We start from the raw sequence: 20313 nt of genomic DNA on the forward strand, positions 1-20313 counted from the left end.
CAAAGTTAAACATTCGAATTCCAAATTGAAGAACTCATTTGCTGTCCATAGCCCGTTTTCATCATACTTCCAGCAAGCCACTGAATTTGCTTTGCCCTGCCGTTACAGCACGCAGTAACAATCAAATAGCTTAAGGTAAAGTAAAAAGATATGAACAAAGGAAGTCGGCCATTTTGAACGAATTTAAAACTTGTTCTTATCCTGAAGTGAATTCGAATTCGTTTTGAAAAACCCTTATCATTTCTTCATGTTTCTTATTGATGTTTGTTTACTCTGTAAATCGAATATAAAACTTCGTAAAAATAACTAAAGAGAATTGAGTGATGTGCAAATGAAAGTACTTTAGACCATTATTTATTTATTTATTTTTTTATTTATTTATTTATTTATTTATTTACCGAATAAGTCTCACTCTTAATAAAAACATTGTAGACTCAATTACAATATCAAAAAGATAATTAATATTAATATTCAGCGTTTACTAAATTTTATGGCAAGAAACTTAAGTCTATCAATAATGCGTTATTGGGAGGGCGGAATTGTCACAGATAGAGCACAGGAAAGGAAACGCCCCACCCCCCCGCTCCTACTTTTTTTGCTCCTCTTTGCCCAATGCCCTCGCGCGTCTTTTCGTGCTGAAAGGAAACGGAAACAACTGCTACGCAGGTTAGAAAAAAACAATTTCATCAGAAGCAGGATCAACACAGTTAACTTTTCTAATAACAAAAGTAACTAAGGCTGCTATTCCTGTTAGACCAGTAAAATATCTTTGTCTATTGACAAGATGAGGAAAACGCATCCAGTGAATGTGATCTTGTAAAACAGGAATCAGTGTTATTCTCAACCATCGTACAGTGCTCGAGTAAGAGGGGCTCTATGTAAAGACCCAACAGCGCACAAGCAAGTACGCCGCCATTAGTAGCCACAGTAACGTACCCCATGACGAACTCCTGAAAATGGCCCTCGAACCTATCCCTGAAGAATGCCAATGCGTTGATAAAGAAAGCGCCGACCTCTAGGCCGCTGATAAATGTTAACAGTAAAACGACCCATACACTCGGAAGAAATCGGTACCAGGTCGCCAGGATAAAAAACACAAGGAATACGATTTGAATTATCGCCAAAAGCCATAAATATGGGAACTTTGCCTTCTCGGCCCATTCAGCTTTGATATAGGATAATAACACGAGGTGGCACCTTCCCGTCATCTCACCCACAGTGAATGCGACCATGTAGTACTGATAGTGGTCACGTGGGCTGAAGGGAGCGTTGGAGAATGCCAGAGTTGTTATGACGGATTGCACGTTCAAGTATTCCGAGAACCATGCCATATAAATTGGGATCAGATAAGGAAACATCCGCCATATTGCCACGAACTTTTCACGAAAAGACAGAAAATCAGATCTTGTGTTTGAATCGTCTTTCTCTGAGTTGTCACATATATGGTCTGTCGAAAAAGTTTAAAAGAGTTTCACTAACTTAAAGAGGCAGTGTCACCAATTTTGAGTGCCACTTTGAACAACCAAAAAACATAGTTGTATCGATGGAGACATTAAAATAAAAGTTCAGTGTAGTTAACTACCAGCGTACAGAAACTACTATTACCTTTGGCTTCGGCTGGTCACGATGGAAATGGAATACAACAATATTTTCAAGTTCTTCCCGATTATTTTAGAGAATTAGCTTAAAACTGATTATTATAGTTCATTCTTCTTCGGATAAATCCCTTAATATTTTCCTCCCGGTGATCTAAGAGCAATTTTGTGTTAAAGAAAAGATTCTTTGTCAAATGTTTGAGAAGTTTTGACCCCAATAACACAAAATTGCCGTGACAGTGCGCCTTTAACTACAGCATAGAGTTGTTGCTAGGGGATTTCAGTTTAGGGATGATATTTTGTGATACTCTGTCTTTTAGTGTTTTGTGGCACTTTATTGGTAAAATGTATGATGGTGAATAGTCTCCTTCGCAGCCGTTATTAGGGTCGTCACGCAACGCTCTTCCCCACTGGGGAGGAGCGTTGCGTGACGACCCTAATAACGGCTGCGAAGGGGACTAGATGGTGAACAGACGGATTTTAAAAATCGTCATTACACGAATGTAACTAGTGCCAGTCCCCAACCGCGCGGCAGAGAGAAAAAAACGCTGAAACTAGGAGAGTTCTGATTTTTTTTTTCATGAGTCGGAGGTATTTCAGTTTGTTGGATTTTGCCCTCCTAACCGGGACCTAGACAGTGTTTGTAGCTACCATTGCGCACCTATATTTCTTTTACTTCTAGTCACGTGATTAGCAAGGAGAGAAGCATGTTTGGTTTTTCTTTTGTCAGTCGCCTGACTCTGTTGGACTCAGCCGGACTGTCTGGATGCATAAGCCTGATTATTGTTGGATTGTTGATTTACTTAGACCCGGAAACGGTCGGTGAGTACTTTGTACGTTCTGAGTTTTCGACATTTCAAGTTATGTAGCGTGTGGGCTGCGTAATAGTGTTTTGTTGACCTTACGAGGTCACAACGGAAACAAAATACAATTTCGATTGTATTTCCAGTGCTGTGATTGGATGGAATGATGGCATCCTAGCAACACTTAAAACTATCACCTACCCAGCGTTTCTAGAGCTTTTCAGAAAGTAAGCGTAATTTTCAAAATGGCGGCAGTAAAGCAGTTGTTGAATCGGAGGGCCATCAAAAAGGAAGAATCGCAGGGAGACAGGGATTATATGCGAAAACAAATACCTCGATGTCGGTGGAAAAGACTTCTTGGTGTTTTTCAACCAACTTCTCGGTTTTTCGAAACCAGTGATAGCTAATAAAACACTTTTCCTGTGGGTTTGATATATTCTCTTAACTTCTAAAAAGGAGCAATTCGTGACCCACTTGTTATCATGTCTAACTTGTACCTTTAATGTCCACGGCAGTGTACTCGACTCCTGCATGTTCATCCGTTGGAGGAATGTAAGACTTTATATGTTTCTTATCCATGACGTAATAGCAGACAAAGATCAAAGGCAACCAGGCCACCGAGATCAAAGCTGTAACTTTTGGTGAAACGCAGGCCCATGTTGTCATGGCTGCAAAACAAAATAAATGTAGTTTTCTTTACTGAGAACATAATTATTTATCTAGCTGTACGTTCCCCTGCACGTTGCCTCCTCTAAGTGACAGATGGGCTAGTCCACTGTTCCTCCTGGATGCTGTCAAGAAGGTGGACTGCATTGAGGAAACTGAGACATGGATCAATACAGACCCAGTTATCAGGTACATAACCGGCTGATTCTCTCACTGGTGGGTCTAAATGTGATGAGTGGAGGGTCTGCACCCCCCCCCCCCCCAATCTCCCTATGTTCTAGTTACATAACACAAAGAAAGACAATTTGCTGCAATAGCCCTTGTTTTTTAAGTACCTGTGACATGGAAAGAATGAAAGAAATTGTCCATGCTCTCCTCAAGTACCTGGGTTGTTAGCTTTACTACTGCACAGACTGGGCAACAGATTTTGAAACGTGTTAAAGCATACTTACAAACAGAGACGTTAATGTTAAGATATTCAACTGTAGTGTGAACGTTAAAATAAAGGATTGTGCACGTTCACGGACCTTCCAACATACATTGCAGCACCATCGTCGGTTGTCATAGCAAGGCTTTAGAAGGTCCAGACGACTTTTTGAAATTCATATTGACAAAGGATAAATCACCTACCTGTGTAATATAAGGGAGCAATTACACAACCCAATCCCGTTCCTCCGGAATAGGCACTTAACGTCACTTCATGATAATTTGAAGTCAGAGCTAGAATCGATGGCTCGCCGACTGCTACTCCAAACCCAGCTATTCCAGCGCCAATTAATTTCCAATGAACGTGTTTGGCGAGCGCAAGAACAAGAATACCACCGATACTTGCCAAGCCAAGAGTAGTGATGCGAATAAAGTACGAAATTCGCTGCATGAAATAAGGCGCGATTAAACTCACTAAAAATTGAGGCAACGTAAGAGAGATGAGACCCAAGGAAGTTTGAATAAATGTTCCGGCTAAAATATCCTGAGCAGCAGCGATGACCAAATAAATTGTGCTGTTAATTATAATTCCAAACATAAAAAACGTCATCACCGTTCGCATCCGCTCACTTTCCAGTTGACCGCGCTCTTCCATTTCTGTCGTTTCTTTCACGTAGACCTTTAAATACCAAACGCTCCATGCAGTGAAAGCCAGCAACGCATCAGCTGAATCATTCGCTTGGTCATGAATTCTCTTCCATTAATTGCTGTCTATTTCCACTCGGCTTCATTCGGCAAGTCACGGTACTGCCTTTGACAAGAGTTCTATTCGAAGGTAAATACTCTGAAATCAGTGGAACTGATGTGCCCACTAGACAATTCCTGGTCACCTTTTGAAAATTAACTGCAAGCCTTCGATGTGAGGTCTTGTTGCAAGCTGGTGTTTCGTAATCGTGGGATACCGGTAGGGGAGAAAAGCTTTGTGCGCTTATCTTGAGAGAAAGAGCAACTCAGTTAGGAAGCGGGGCTAAGTGCAAAACGTTTCATATGAAAATTAGTTTTGTTTACATATGAATGAAACTTATTTTCATAATTATGAAAAGCTTTGCACTTAGCCTATTTGCATCGCATGCACTGACAAGCGCGCCCCTGTTAACAGGAATAAAAGGGTCGTGAACCAGGTCAGCATAATGAATAACTGAGCTAAGAATGATAAACAACTCAGTTAGGTGAGGGTAAAAGGAGGAATGAGTTTGCGGAAAGGCATGTGGCATGGCTTGCGGAATGGCATAATTATGCGAAATACGAGATTTGCGGAATGACTTAAAGAAATAAATTAACTGAAGAGCGCGTCATGTTTTCGCGCCAATTTTATAAGAGCAGCAGTTTTTTCGATTTTGCGGACTCTAGCAGAATATTAAACAACCAAACAACAGATCGAGAATTAGGAAATAAAGACCTGGTATAGAACATGTCTGATCGCTGGTTAGTAAGTGAGAGTGAAGAAATCGAAGAAAGCTGTTAATATTTTTCGCATTCTGATCAAGGAACTTTGAATAAATTAAATTTCTAGTTGACAAAAAGAACGTGGCAGCGAGTAGCCTGGACAAAAAACAACAGAAAACTGGAGAAATAACATCAGTCCAAGGCCAAAACTATTATGTGAGAAATTTTAAATTTAAACTCGGTCATTTTATCGGACTCTTTGACGATTACATAATGTAACGAACAAACAATTTGCAATTAGGGAAAGTTCATTTAATATGAAAAGGAAGGGGGTGGGCTATGAAGATACAGAATTATTTAACTGAAATAACTCAGGGCCCCCCTCCATTTTTTCATTAAATTTTTAAAGCCCCTCTCATCCATGTGGCTGGAATTTCATAGCTTAATATTTGCGCTGACTAACATTATGGCCACCTTAATCATTGACTCCCAGATTATCACATTATGTGTGTACATGTACCTTCAACTGAACTATTAAACTAAAAAGCAATTTTTTAATCCAAGTTCAATATTCTAAAAATCAAGAGATAAAAATCCTGAAACCGTGAAGGGAATCTGGCAGCTCTTCTGCCAGATCCAGTAACCTTCCCAATAATCTCAGAAAACTGTTCTTCTTCAGTTGAATCACGGCACTTTCAGGAATAATTCGGACAAATGTCAGGTCAATCAAGATATTGCAAGTCTTGAAGCTAAACTGAGTTTGGAGAGCAATGATGGGTTCATGCTCAATATTACAGCAGTTACTAATAACACGCGACCTATTGCCTTCAAAAGACTCCCATAAAGTTGCGTTTTTGTGGACGTCAATCATAGAAAAGCCGTTGAAATTGTTTTGAATTCTGAGAACATTTCAAGGCAACAGAACCAAGAAATTGACAGTTTTATCTGCTAACGGGTGATAAACTTAATGAAAGTTGATTTCCAAGGCCGGTTATGGTGGCACTAATCTGTGGAACTGACCGCGGAACCGCGGAACCGCGGAACCGCGGAACCTAGAGAAATAACTAGTTGTTTTTTTTTTTTGCAACTTACATACCAAGAATAAGGTTACAGCTAATTTCTTTGAGACCCGGATTTTTTTACATGATTCGACCAAGAGAAAATGAGATTTTCTCCTGATTCGACAGTATGATTCGACGGTCGTGACTCGACCGAGAGGTTACCAAGCTCATCGATGAACTCGCAAAATCATGAAGTTTCTGCACGAATGCTTGAGGTGGCGGGTGATTTATCTCGATAAAGGAAACAGCCTATGTTCTTTTTACGAGTACCGCATTTGTTAAAAAAATCTGTAGATTGTATCGGCAACGTGGCGAGGTGAACCGAAAGAGAAGAAAAGGACGGCAAAGAATCTTGTCTTGTAAGCTCGTGTTTGATTTGTTTATGTTTGGTTTCTTGAACAATATCTTGAACAATATATGCTAGCATAAACTTTTCTTTGCCTGGTATTAGAACAGATAGAGAAAACAAAGTTTTAGAGGCGATGATAAGGAGCAAGCCGGAACTCTATATAGATGAATACCAAGACTGGTTTCACCCCGTTACAGGGACCCGGCTTAGCCGATTGCAACAATGTGTCGATCGATTCTGCGCCTTGGTTTTACGTACAAAAAGGCAAGTCTAACTCATCATTTTTCCTACTGGCGACCACCCGCTGACCAGAAAGCCAGAGGACTCTGGGTACGAGATTGTGGCGTTTTCAGAGCTCCAGAGCCGATTTCGGAATCTCGGATGCGCGGGAAATGGGGCGAGAGCAAAACAAAGATGCAACGGGGAAGAGGGGGAGGGAAAAAACCGCACAAAAATACCTCTGTATTAATAGGCACCGTCCTTAATGTAAATGTTGAGTGTCACTTCTTTAAAATTGGGAGCATTAGCACAGTGGTCAGTTTAATGAGGCCTAATTGCTTCATGGCCTTGCTTGGTCTCAAAGACCCTTACTATTCTGTACCGATTGTTGAGGAACACTGGTCTATTTAGAAAGGAACACTTTACCTTGCGTGCGTTTTTGGGACCAAAGCTTAGTTTCTACAATGCGGTTCATTCGTGCCACTAAAATATCTGCCAAAAATTGCATTAAATCAGTTATAAAGCAAAGAGTAAGTCAAGAAATAATACTCTTCGCTTTAAGTGATGAGTGGCCTAAAAGAGGAACAAAGTACAGTGCATATATGGGTGTTAAATGTAGCTTTGATGGTTACGCCTTATGAATATAATTCAGTGCCAAGGCTAGGCTGTCACGGTTCCTGATTTGCGTGACAATTGATCTTTCGGCTGTGTCCCATGATGCCTCCTTTGCACCCTTTTTTATTTCGTAATTGGCAAAAATCTCAGCATTTTAGATTGTGCTAATCGATACTGAACTGAGACACGTACCAGTGTAGAGATATTTCCTTACACAATAGTTATTCATGTTTTCGTGATAAATAAACTGCTTCAAAAATTTATTCACCCATGCGCACCTAAGCTCGAATTGATTTTAAAATTCTTAACGGCTATTTCGTTTGCTGTTCTAAGAACTGAAAGAACTTAAATTTGGAACGAAAGTTGGCTTCTGAAAACTTAGTCCGTGTACAAGTTTGCCAAGAGTTTGCCAGACAGTTTAGAAGTTTTATGGAAGTGTTTCGAAGCGATAAAATGAGAGTCAAGGTCCGTGCAAGTTTACGTCCAAGAGTTGTACAGTCAACACTGGTGAGAGATTAAAGGACTAGATCGGCGAAGTGTCTATCTAACGAGGAAAAAGGCTCCGATTTGGCTAGGACCTGTTAAGCCGAGGAAGCGGGTAGGCGATGTTCAATTAACAGTTGAATTGCAAAGTTAAACATTCGAATTCCAAATTGAAGAACTCATTTGCTGTCCATAGCCCGTTTTCATCATACTTCCAGCAAGCCACTGAATTTGCTTTGCCCTGCCGTTACAGCACGCAGTAACAATCAAATAGCTTAAGGTAAAGTAAAAAGATATGAACAAAGGAAGTCGGCCATTTTGAACGAATTTAAAACTTGTTCTTATCCTGAAGTGAATTCGAATTCGTTTTGAAAAACCCTTATCATTTCTTCATGTTTCTTATTGATGTTTGTTTACTCTGTAAATCGAATATAAAACTTCGTAAAAATAACTAAAGAGAATTGAGTGATGTGCAAATGAAAGTACTTTAGACCATTATTTATTTATTTATTTTTTTATTTATTTATTTATTTATTTATTTACCGAATAAGTCTCACTCTTAATAAAAACATTGTAGACTCAATTACAATATCAAAAAGATAATTAATATTAATATTCAGCGTTTACTAAATTTTATGGCAAGAAACTTAAGTCTATCAATAATGCGTTATTGGGAGGGCGGAATTGTCACAGATAGAGCACAGGAAAGGAAACGCCCCACCCCCCCGCTCCTACTTTTTTTGCTCCTCTTTGCCCAATGCCCTCGCGCGTCTTTTCGTGCTGAAAGGAAACGGAAACAACTGCTACGCAGGTTAGAAAAAAACAATTTCATCAGAAGCAGGATCAACACAGTTAACTTTTCTAATAACAAAAGTAACTAAGGCTGCTATTCCTGTTAGACCAGTAAAATATCTTTGTCTATTGACAAGATGAGGAAAACGCATCCAGTGAATGTGATCTTGTAAAACAGGAATCAGTGTTATTCTCAACCATCGTACAGTGCTCGAGTAAGAGGGGCTCTATGTAAAGACCCAACAGCGCACAAGCAAGTACGCCGCCATTAGTAGCCACAGTAACGTACCCCATGACGAACTCCTGAAAATGGCCCTCGAACCTATCCCTGAAGAATGCCAATGCGTTGATAAAGAAAGCGCCGACCTCTAGGCCGCTGATAAATGTTAACAGTAAAACGACCCATACACTCGGAAGAAATCGGTACCAGGTCGCCAGGATAAAAAACACAAGGAATACGATTTGAATTATCGCCAAAAGCCATAAATATGGGAACTTTGCCTTCTCGGCCCATTCAGCTTTGATATAGGATAATAACACGAGGTGGCACCTTCCCGTCATCTCACCCACAGTGAATGCGACCATGTAGTATTGATAGTGGTCACGTGGGCTGAAGGGAGCGTTGGAGAATGCCAGAGTTGTTATGACGGATTGCACGTTCAAGTATTCCGAGAACCATGCCATATAAATTGGGATCAGATAAGGAAACATCCGCCATATTGCCACGAACTTTTCACGAAAAGACAGAAAATCAGATCTTGTGTTTGAATCGTCTTTCTCTGAGTTGTCACATATATGGTCTGTCGAAAAAGTTTAAAAGAGTTTCACTAACTTAAAGAGGCAGTGTCACCAATTTTGAGTGCCACTTTGAACAACCAAAAAACATAGTTGTATCGATGGAGACATTAAAATAAAAGTTCAGTGTAGTTAACTACCAGCGTACAGAAACTACTATTACCTTTGGCTTCGGCTGGTCACGATGGAAATGGAATACAACAATATTTTCAAGTTCTTCCCGATTATTTTAGAGAATTAGCTTAAAACTGATTATTATAGTTCATTCTTCTTCGGATAAATCCCTTAATATTTTCCTCCCGGTGATCTAAGAGCAATTTTGTGTTAAAGAAAAGATTCTTTGTCAAATGTTTGAGAAGTTTTGACCCCAATAACACAAAATTGCCGTGACAGTGCGCCTTTAACTACAGCATAGAGTTGTTGCTAGGGGATTTCAGTTTAGGGATGATATTTTGTGATACTCTGTCTTTTAGTGTTTTGTGGCACTTTATTGGTAAAATGTATGATGGTGAATAGTCTCCTTCGCAGCCGTTATTAGGGTCGTCACGCAACGCTCTTCCCCACTGGGGAGGAGCGTTGCGTGACGACCCTAATAACGGCTGCGAAGGGGACTAGATGGTGAACAGACGGATTTTAAAAATCGTCATTACACGAATGTAACTAGTGCCAGTCCCCAACCGCGCGGCAGAGAGAAAAAAACGCTGAAACTAGGAGAGTTCTGATTTTTTTTTTCATGAGTCGGAGGTATTTCAGTTTGTTGGATTTTGCCCTCCTAACCGGGACCTAGACAGTGTTTGTAGCTACCATTGCGCACCTATATTTCTTTTACTTCTAGTCACGTGATTAGCAAGGAGAGAAGCATGTTTGGTTTTTCTTTTGTCAGTCGCCTGACTCTGTTGGACTCAGCCGGACTGTCTGGATGCATAAGCCTGATTATTGTTGGATTGTTGATTTACTTAGACCCGGAAACGGTCGGTGAGTACTTTGTACGTTCTGAGTTTTCGACATTTCAAGTTATGTAGCGTGTGGGCTGCGTAATAGTGTTTTGTTGACCTTACGAGGTCACAACGGAAACAAAATACAATTTCGATTGTATTTCCAGTGCTGTGATTGGATGGAATGATGGCATCCTAGCAACACTTAAAACTATCACCTACCCAGCGTTTCTAGAGCTTTTCAGAAAGTAAGCGTAATTTTCAAAATGGCGGCAGTAAAGCAGTTGTTGAATCGGAGGGCCATCAAAAAGGAAGAATCGCAGGGAGACAGGGATTATATGCGAAAACAAATACCTCGATGTCGGTGGAAAAGACTTCTTGGTGTTTTTCAACCAACTTCTCGGTTTTTCGAAACCAGTGATAGCTAATAAAACACTTTTCCTGTGGGTTTGATATATTCTCTTAACTTCTAAAAAGGAGCAATTCGTGACCCACTTGTTATCATGTCTAACTTGTACCTTTAATGTCCACGGCAGTGTACTCGACTCCTGCATGTTCATCCGTTGGAGGAATGTAAGACTTTATATGTTTCTTATCCATGACGTAATAGCAGACAAAGATCAAAGGCAACCAGGCCACCGAGATCAAAGCTGTAACTTTTGGTGAAACGCAGGCCCATGTTGTCATGGCTGCAAAACAAAATAAATGTAGTTTTCTTTACTGAGAACATAATTATTTATCTAGCTGTACGTTCCCCTGCACGTTGCCTCCTCTAAGTGACAGATGGGCTAGTCCACTGTTCCTCCTGGATGCTGTCAAGAAGGTGGACTGCATTGAGGAAACTGAGACATGGATCAATACAGACCCAGTTATCAGGTACATAACCGGCTGATTCTCTCACTGGTGGGTCTAAATGTGATGAGTGGAGGGTCTGCACCCCCCCCCCCCCCAATCTCCCTATGTTCTAGTTACATAACACAAAGAAAGACAATTTGCTGCAATAGCCCTTGTTTTTTAAGTACCTGTGACATGGAAAGAATGAAAGAAATTGTCCATGCTCTCCTCAAGTACCTGGGTTGTTAGCTTTACTACTGCACAGACTGGGCAACAGATTTTGAAACGTGTTAAAGCATACTTACAAACAGAGACGTTAATGTTAAGATATTCAACTGTAGTGTGAACGTTAAAATAAAGGATTGTGCACGTTCACGGACCTTCCAACATACATTGCAGCACCATCGTCGGTTGTCATAGCAAGGCTTTAGAAGGTCCAGACGACTTTTTGAAATTCATATTGACAAAGGATAAATCACCTACCTGTGTAATATAAGGGAGCAATTACACAACCCAATCCCGTTCCTCCGGAATAGGCACTTAACGTCACTTCATGATAATTTGAAGTCAGAGCTAGAATCGATGGCTCGCCGACTGCTACTCCAAACCCAGCTATTCCAGCGCCAATTAATTTCCAATGAACGTGTTTGGCGAGCGCAAGAACAAGAATACCACCGATACTTGCCAAGCCAAGAGTAGTGATGCGAATAAAGTACGAAATTCGCTGCATGAAATAAGGCGCGATTAAACTCACTAAAAATTGAGGCAACGTAAGAGAGATGAGACCCAAGGAAGTTTGAATAAATGTTCCGGCTAAAATATCCTGAGCAGCAGCGATGACCAAATAAATTGTGCTGTTAATTATAATTCCAAACATAAAAAACGTCATCACCGTTCGCATCCGCTCACTTTCCAGTTGACCGCGCTCTTCCATTTCTGTCGTTTCTTTCACGTAGACCTTTAAATACCAAACGCTCCATGCAGTGAAAGCCAGCAACGCATCAGCTGAATCATTCGCTTGGTCATGAATTCTCTTCCATTAATTGCTGTCTATTTCCACTCGGCTTCATTCGGCAAGTCACGGTACTGCCTTTGACAAGAGTTCTATTCGAAGGTAAATACTCTGAAATCAGTGGAACTGATGTGCCCACTAGACAATTCCTGGTCACCTTTTGAAAATTAACTGCAAGCCTTCGATGTGAGGTCTTGTTGCAAGCTGGTGTTTCGTAATCGTGGGATACCGGTAGGGGAGAAAAGCTTTGTGCGCTTATCTTGAGAGAAAGAGCAACTCAGTTAGGAAGCGGGGCTAAGTGCAAAACGTTTCATATGAAAATTAGTTTTGTTTACATATGAATGAAACTTATTTTCATAATTATGAAAAGCTTTGCACTTAGCCTATTTGCATCGCATGCACTGACAAGCGCGCCCCTGTTAACAGGAATAAAAGGGTCGTGAACCAGGTCAGCATAATGAATAACTGAGCTAAGAATGATAAACAACTCAGTTAGGTGAGGGTAAAAGGAGGAATGAGTTTGCGGAAAGGCATGTGGCATGGCTTGCGGAATGGCATAATTATGCGAAATACGAGATTTGCGGAATGACTTAAAGAAATAAATTAACTGAAGAGCGCGTCATGTTTTCGCGCCAATTTTATAAGAGCAGCAGTTTTTTCGATTTTGCGGACTCTAGCAGAATATTAAACAACCAAACAACAGATCGAGAATTAGGAAATAAAGACCTGGTATAGAACATGTCTGATCGCTGGTTAGTAAGTGAGAGTGAAGAAATCGAAGAAAGCTGTTAATATTTTTCGCATTCTGATCAAGGAACTTTGAATAAATTAAATTTCTAGTTGACAAAAAGAACGTGGCAGCGAGTAGCCTGGACAAAAAACAACAGAAAACTGGAGAAATAACATCAGTCCAAGGCCAAAACTATTATGTGAGAAATTTTAAATTTAAACTCGGTCATTTTATCGGACTCTTTGACGATTACATAATGTAACGAACAAACAATTTGCAATTAGGGAAAGTTCATTTAATATGAAAAGGAAGGGGGTGGGCTATGAAGATACAGAATTATTTAACTGAAATAACTCAGGGCCCCCCTCCATTTTTTCATTAAATTTTTAAAGCCCCTCTCATCCATGTGGCTGGAATTTCATAGCTTAATATTTGCGCTGACTAACATTATGGCCACCTTAATCATTGACTCCCAGATTATCACATTATGTGTGTACATGTACCTTCAACTGAACTATTAAACTAAAAAGCAATTTTTTAATCCAAGTTCAATATTCTAAAAATCAAGAGATAAAAATCCTGAAACCGTGAAGGGAATCTGGCAGCTCTTCTGCCAGATCCAGTAACCTTCCCAATAATCTCAGAAAACTGTTCTTCTTCAGTTGAATCACGGCACTTTCAGGAATAATTCGGACAAATGTCAGGTCAATCAAGATATTGCAAGTCTTGAAGCTAAACTGAGTTTGGAGAGCAATGATGGGTTCATGCTCAATATTACAGCAGTTACTAATAACACGCGACCTATTGCCTTCAAAAGACTCCCATAAAGTTGCGTTTTTGTGGACGTCAATCATAGAAAAGCCGTTGAAATTGTTTTGAATTCTGAGAACATTTCAAGGCAACAGAACCAAGAAATTGACAGTTTTATCTGCTAACGGGTGATAAACTTAATGAAAGTTGATTTCCAAGGCCGGTTATGGTGGCACTAATCTGTGGAACTGACCGCGGAACCGCGGAACCGCGGAACCGCGGAACCTAGAGAAATAACTAGTTGTTTTTTTTTTTTGCAACTTACATACCAAGAATAAGGTTACAGCTAATTTCTTTGAGACCCGGATTTTTTTACATGATTCGACCAAGAGAAAATGAGATTTTCTCCTGATTCGACAGTATGATTCGACGGTCGTGACTCGACCGAGAGGTTACCAAGCTCATCGATGAACTCGCAAAATCATGAAGTTTCTGCACGAATGCTTGAGGTGGCGGGTGATTTATCTCGATAAAGGAAACAGCCTATGTTCTTTTTACGAGTACCGCATTTGTTAAAAAAATCTGTAGATTGTATCGGCAACGTGGCGAGGTGAACCGAAAGAGAAGAAAAGGACGGCAAAGAATCTTGTCTTGTAAGCTCGTGTTTGATTTGTTTATGTTTGGTTTCTTGAACAATATCTTGAACAATATATGCTAGCATAAACTTTTCTTTGCCTGGTATTAGAACAGATAGAGAAAACAAAGTTTTAGAGGCGATGATAAGGAGCAAGCCGGAACTCTATATAGATGAATACCAAGACTGGTTTCACCCCGTTACAGGGACCCGGCTTAGCCGATTGCAACAATGTGTCGATCGATTCTGCGCCTTGGTTTTACGTACAAAAAGGCAAGTCTAACTCATCATTTTTCCTACTGGCGACCACCCGCTGACCAGAAAGCCAGAGGACTCTGGGTACGAGATTGTGGCGTTTTCAGAGCTCCAGAGCCGATTTCGGAATCTCGGATGCGCGGGAAATGGGGCGAGAGCAAAACAAAGATGCAACGGGGAAGAGGGGGAGGGAAAAAACCGCACAAAAATACCTCTGTATTAATAGGCACCGTCCTTAATGTAAATGTTGAGTGTCACTTCTTTAAAATTGGGAGCATTAGCACAGTGGTCAGTTTAATGAGGCCTAATTGCTTCATGGCCTTGCTTGGTCTCAAAGACCCTTACTATTCTGTACCGATTGTTGAGGAACACTGGTCTATTTAGAAAGGAACACTTTACCTTGCGTGCGTTTTTGGGACCAAAGCTTAGTTTCTACAATGCGGTTCATTCGTGCCACTAAAATATCTGCCAAAAATTGCAGTAAATCAGTTATAAAGCAAAGAGTAAGTCAAGAAATAATACTCTTCGCTTTAAGTGATGAGTGGCCTAAAAGAGGAACAAAGTACAGTGCATATATGGGTGTTAAATGTAGCTTTGATGGTTACGCCTTATGAATATAATTCAGTGCCAAGGCTAGGCTGTCACGGTTCCTGATTTGCGTGACAATTGATCTTTCGGCTGTGTCCCATGATGCCTCCTTTGCACCCTTTTTTATTTCGTAATTGGCAAAAATCTCAGCATTTTAGATTATGCTAATCGATACTGAACTGAGACACGTACCAGTGTAGAGATAATTCCTTACAAAATAGTTATTCATGTTTTCGTGATAAACAAACTGCTTCAACAATTTATTCACCCATGCGCACCTAGGCTCGAATTGATTTTAAAATTCTTAACGGCTATTTCGTTTGCTGTTCTAAGAACTGAAAGAACTTAAATTTGAAACGAAAGTTGGCTTCTGAAAACTTAGTCCGTGTACAAGTTTGCCAAGAGTTTGCCAGACAGTTTAGAAGTTTTATGGAAGTGTTTCGGAGCGACAAAATGAGAGTCAAGGTCCGTGCAAGTTTACGTCCAAGAGTTGTACAGTTAACACTGGTGAGAGACTGAATAAAGGACTAGATCGGCGCAGTGTCTATCTATCGAGGAAAAAGGCTCAGATTTGGCTAGGACCTGTTAAGCCGAGGAAGCGGGTAAGCTATGTCCAATTAACAGTTGAATTGCAAAGTTAAACATTCGAATTCCAAATTGAAGAACTCATTTGCTGTCCATAGCCCGTTTTCATCATGCTTCCAGCAAGCCACTGAATTTGCTTCGCCCTGCTGTAACATCACTTGCGCAGTAACAATCAAATAGCTTAAGGTAAAGCAAAAAGATATGAGCAAAGGAAGTCGGCCATTTTTGAATGAATTTAAAACTTGTTCTTATTCCGAAGTGAATTCGAATTCATTTTGAAAAACGCTTATTATTTCTTCATGTTTCTTATTGATGTGTTTACTCTGTAAATCGAATATAAAAATTCGTAAAAATAACTGAAGAGAATTAAGTGATGTGCAAATAAAAGTACTTTAGACCATTATTTATTTATTTATTTATTTATTTACCGATTAAGTCTTACTCTTAATAAAAAAATTGCAGATTCAATTACAATATCAAAAAGATAATTAAAAAATATTCAGCGTTCATTAAGGTCTATCAATAATGCGCTATTGGGAGGGCGGAATTGTTACAGGCAGAGCACTTATAAGATAATTTGTTTTGTTTGATAATTTTTTCAAGGAATTTTTTCTTTGCCTGACTGCGGTAACTTTATTTATTCCAATATTTCACTGCCGTCCCTGACCGCTTATGAACGACCTGGCTTCTTGTCCTTTTTGTGACATCATTAATTTTAACTACATGGCCAATTGCAACAAACGTGATTTTGATAACCAGCCGATGCGGTGGGATAAGATCTTACAAACTATTCCTGGATGAGAAGGATTGGATGGATCAGACCAGAATTACATACAAACATGCAAAGAATTTCAACAAAATTGGAAGAACAATTGAACCCGTCCGTGGACCGCCTGCTCCTGTCAAAGATTTACTCCGCTTTCTTTTAGCAGCTTTTAGGCCATTAGGAACATTTACACGAGAGAATTTAAATAAGCGGTGGCTTTGCTAAGGCCTAGTTATGCGTCGCGTTATCGTTGAATTACGATAGCGCGACGTCTAAAACGAATTAAATTCGTCTGGTAAATTGAATTCGTCCTAGACGTTTTATCCTAGCAAGACGGATAAAATATCGATAACGCTTCTTCAGTTTAAACGTCGCACTAGCGTCGCGTCGAATGAGATGCATACATTTTTTAAATGCATTTCAAACTTATTTTAACGAGCCCAGAGCAACCCGTGGCGACCAGAGACACTTCATTTGGGAAGAGAATTAAATTCAACCGTATTGATTTCGACGCGTAAAACCAAGCTACGATTTATGTCGACGGAACGACGAATTTAATGACATTTCGCGACTAACTAAAACAACATCAATACTGCACGTGCGTAAATGTTTGTTATTATTACCGTGATGACCTGGTAACCAGTTGTTTTGGCGGGAAAAAGGAACGCGCCCGCTCGCTCTGCACGCAAGAGAAGCAAGTCGAAGCATAGCAAGACGAAAACTATGGCGCAGAAAAGCGAACAGGACCAATTTGCCGTGTGAAAATGGTCATTTTTGCAACGAAAACGATATATCAAAACGTCAGATGATGCAAAAATCGATCTACATGGGTAAGTTTTTCACCTATCTATGACGGTGACCTACATAAATTAGTAAGTTCTCTCTGTTGTTGTCGTGTAAATGGCACATTTTAGTAAACTTCGCGACTTAGCTTAATTTCTCTCGTATCTAGAAAACGTGCATTTGGATCATTAATTTTTATGACCCGCTAAGATGCCAGCAAAAAGAAAAAACGAGAAACCGGACTCAGCATGATAAATCGAAAATATTCTATTCATTCAAATTCCGAAAAAGTCATTGTGGTGCTCCAGTTTTTCTCATTCATATACTATCTCAAAAGTTTGAATTGTGTAAATGCCTGAAATAAAATTTTGGAGGAAAGGCCCTCAATAATTTGAAACAAAGGCTTATTTGCTATACTTCAAAGTGCATCGCAGACTATTTGGCCTAAGTTGCGAGAAGAAAATGCCATTTGTTGCTTGAAAGTATGGTTTTTCGCGAATGAGCCTCTGGCAGTGAATTGGTTAAAAAAAATTCCAAACTTGTTTAAGTAGGGCTCTTGGTAACAATAACATACTTTGGAGAAAGTAGGGTGCACGGTGAGTTGAAATGTGAACAAGAATTGAACCTCAAGTTTGCTTGTTAACTTACTGACATGTATATTTTCCGAAAAGGAGGAATCTGACTCAGATTTATTAAATCTTCAGGGTCCCTAGGTAGGGAAATTGACTTAGCAACTGAATCTCTCTCACGCAAAAAGTAATTGACTACGAGCAAGAAATTGTCTCACGCAAGTCGCCCAATTTTCAGGGGTAGTTCTGAAAAGACTGATCAATAAAGGTGCACATGCTGACCTGCTATTTTGAAATTGGGACTAAGCGATAAACTTTAATTACTAATTTAGTTCGTTTTTCTTTAGCTTTATAGAAATGCAAACCTATACATCCAGTCAAAAAGAACAAAGGATTCCAGATTCAAACTATGTAGACAGACATGGAGAAATGGATTTACAAATTAAAGTAAGTTTATGTCCTTTTGCCTTTCTTTCTTTTTCTTTGCTAGGCTGTTTATTGTCAATTTTCATCCACTGCTTAAACCAGCGATAAAGCTCCGCAAAAAGCTTATATTTCGGTACTGCGTCGTCAACTCAGTTGAATACAGGCCGGGCTACTTAATGCCGACAGCTAACTACCGTGACCTGTTAGGGTGACAGGCTCTATACTAGAGGACTGTCTGTTTTCAAGCGGGGGTCACAAGTTTTCGTCTACAAGCATATTGTGTAGTGCGGAGAAAGCAGTTATCATCATTACGATAATAATAACAATAATAATAATAATAATCATCATCATCATCATCATCATTATCATCATCATCATCATCATCATCATCATCATCATTATTATCATCACCGTCCTCGTCATCATCACTATCTATATATTTATTTATATATTTATTCATTTGTTTTTGGCAGGTGCTCTAGTATTCCTGCAGGAGAAACGAACTTGTAACGCACAGCATAAGAGGAAACATCAGGAATCCAAATGGTTGAGCTAGAAGCCGGAATTCAAAACAGGTATCCTTGCTTCTGTCAGCGCTGCTTTCAACAATCAATCCCGAGAAATTTAAAGACGTCAACAAAACCTAAGGCAACATATTATTCCCAAGATCTTTATTAACCAATATCTTTAACCTTTCCAGTAAACTTATTTGTTTTCCCGAAAGAGGCTTCTTTCTACAACAATTGTAAAGTAACTATCAACACACCGTTATGTATAAGGTATTGGCGTATAAAAGCAACATTTTCAAGTGAACAAACTCAAAATCACCACATCTAAGAACGAAATATCTTATTTATTTCGTTAAGTTTTCTTTGTAAAGGAGAAAGGAACAACGGACTATCTTCATTTAAATCCGGAATAGCTGGACAAAACTAACGGTGCGAATGCTTACACAACGTAACTTTAAGGCTGCAACATCTCTTTCGACGGAACCAAACTCTAAACTATGAATAAAAAATAGCATCTAATACGGAAAGGTGGCCAATAGTTGCCAATCACATGACCCCAAGCTGGGTGGAGGGTTTCGCGCGCTCCACTTGGTGCTTGTCTTACTTTCGCGCTTCCCGAGGCCCGTATAGTCGTGATGATCAACCCATCCCGGTCTGCCGGGGAATGCACTCAACAGGCATTGCACACAGGTACAGTAGTCAACGCAGTTGAATACAGGCCGGGTTATACCGGCAACTAACTGTAACGTGACCTGTTAGGGTGACAGGCAATATACTGGGTCGCTGTGTGAGAGTTCATGGCTGGTTCCAGAGGACCGTCTGTATTCAAGCGGGGGTCACACGTTGTTTCAATTTTGTAGGATACAAAAATCCCAATGTTTGTTTTTAATTCAGTTTGAAGTTCCTGAGAAGGGGTTGTTGCTTTACAATAATTTATACTGAAAAAAGAAGCAATTTTCAATATTATATTATAAACAAATGAATTCTAGTGATCTAGAGAAAATTTTGATGCAATTTTAGTAGCCTCATTCAAAGGTACGACAAAAATAATTACCTTAAAGGATACTTACAGAAAATTTTAATACAATTCTAGTGGTGGCTTCACCTATAGCCACCAGGTTAACTTAAACGAGATGAGATTTGAACTCGTGGGTTTCGTTATGCTGTAGAAGCTGTCCTCGACTGGGCTATGAAGCTCACCACCACCCCCCCCCCCCCCTCCCCCTTACTAACAGACTCTGTTTGAAGATTTTAGAGTGATATTTAACCTTTAAGAAAAATAAATGACTCGACTGGAACTACCCAAACTCATTACGGTAAGTGCCTCAATCAATATTTTTGTTTTTGTTTGTTTGTTTTTTCACCAGTTTATTAAACGTGGTAGTACATAAGTGAAATGGAAATCACATTATCTCCAGAGCATGTAATTGGAATTCAGTAAACTTTGTCTTCACAATGTGAAAGGAAGTGCTAAAAGTGAACTGCAAAAACTCACGGAGCTCAAGGGGAAAATTAACAGCAATCATTATATTGCTGGGGTGATAAATCCATTCCGTCCAGATTCCAGCAAGCTACACATTCGTGCAAAACCAGGCCTTTCTTCACAAGATCACTGCGCTATTGTTGTTCCCTATCCTTGCTTTTCTTGCCAATCACGTGATCCCAAACTGGGTGGAGGGTTTTGCGC

The 20313-nt window shown here is 39.8% G+C and overlaps 2 protein-coding genes and 2 long non-coding RNA genes across 4 annotated transcripts in view; 2 read left to right on the forward strand and 2 right to left on the reverse strand.

The window, feature by feature from the left end:
* The window catches only part of LOC146479190 (uncharacterized), a 203616-nt gene that overhangs the window by 28947 nt on the left and 154356 nt on the right, over positions 1-20313 (forward strand). The window lies entirely within an intron of this gene.
* On the reverse strand, positions 745-4145 carry LOC146479195 (uncharacterized). The gene is made up of 3 exons (XM_085111099.1): positions 3695-4145; positions 2896-3066; positions 745-1447 (listed from the first exon to the last, which is right to left on the reverse strand). The coding sequence occupies exons 1-3, from the start codon at positions 4143-4145 to the stop codon at positions 774-776; spliced, it is 1296 nt and encodes a 431-aa protein (XP_084967225.1). The 3' UTR covers positions 745-773.
* LOC146479196 (uncharacterized) lies at positions 8553-11953 on the reverse strand. The gene is made up of 3 exons (XM_085111100.1): positions 11503-11953; positions 10704-10874; positions 8553-9255 (listed from the first exon to the last, which is right to left on the reverse strand). The coding sequence occupies exons 1-3, from the start codon at positions 11951-11953 to the stop codon at positions 8582-8584; spliced, it is 1296 nt and encodes a 431-aa protein (XP_084967226.1). The 3' UTR covers positions 8553-8581.
* On the forward strand, positions 17000-18722 carry LOC146479197 (uncharacterized). Its single transcript, XR_014864974.1, has 3 exons — positions 17000-17169; positions 18047-18138; positions 18591-18722. It is a non-coding gene; the product is annotated as an uncharacterized LOC146479197 (long non-coding RNA).

This window comes from Pavona decussata, unplaced genomic scaffold (genome assembly GCF_977016875.1).
Source record: "Pavona decussata unplaced genomic scaffold, jaPavDecu1.1 SCAFFOLD_61, whole genome shotgun sequence".
Lineage (NCBI taxonomy): Eukaryota > Metazoa > Cnidaria > Anthozoa > Scleractinia > Agariciidae > Pavona > Pavona decussata.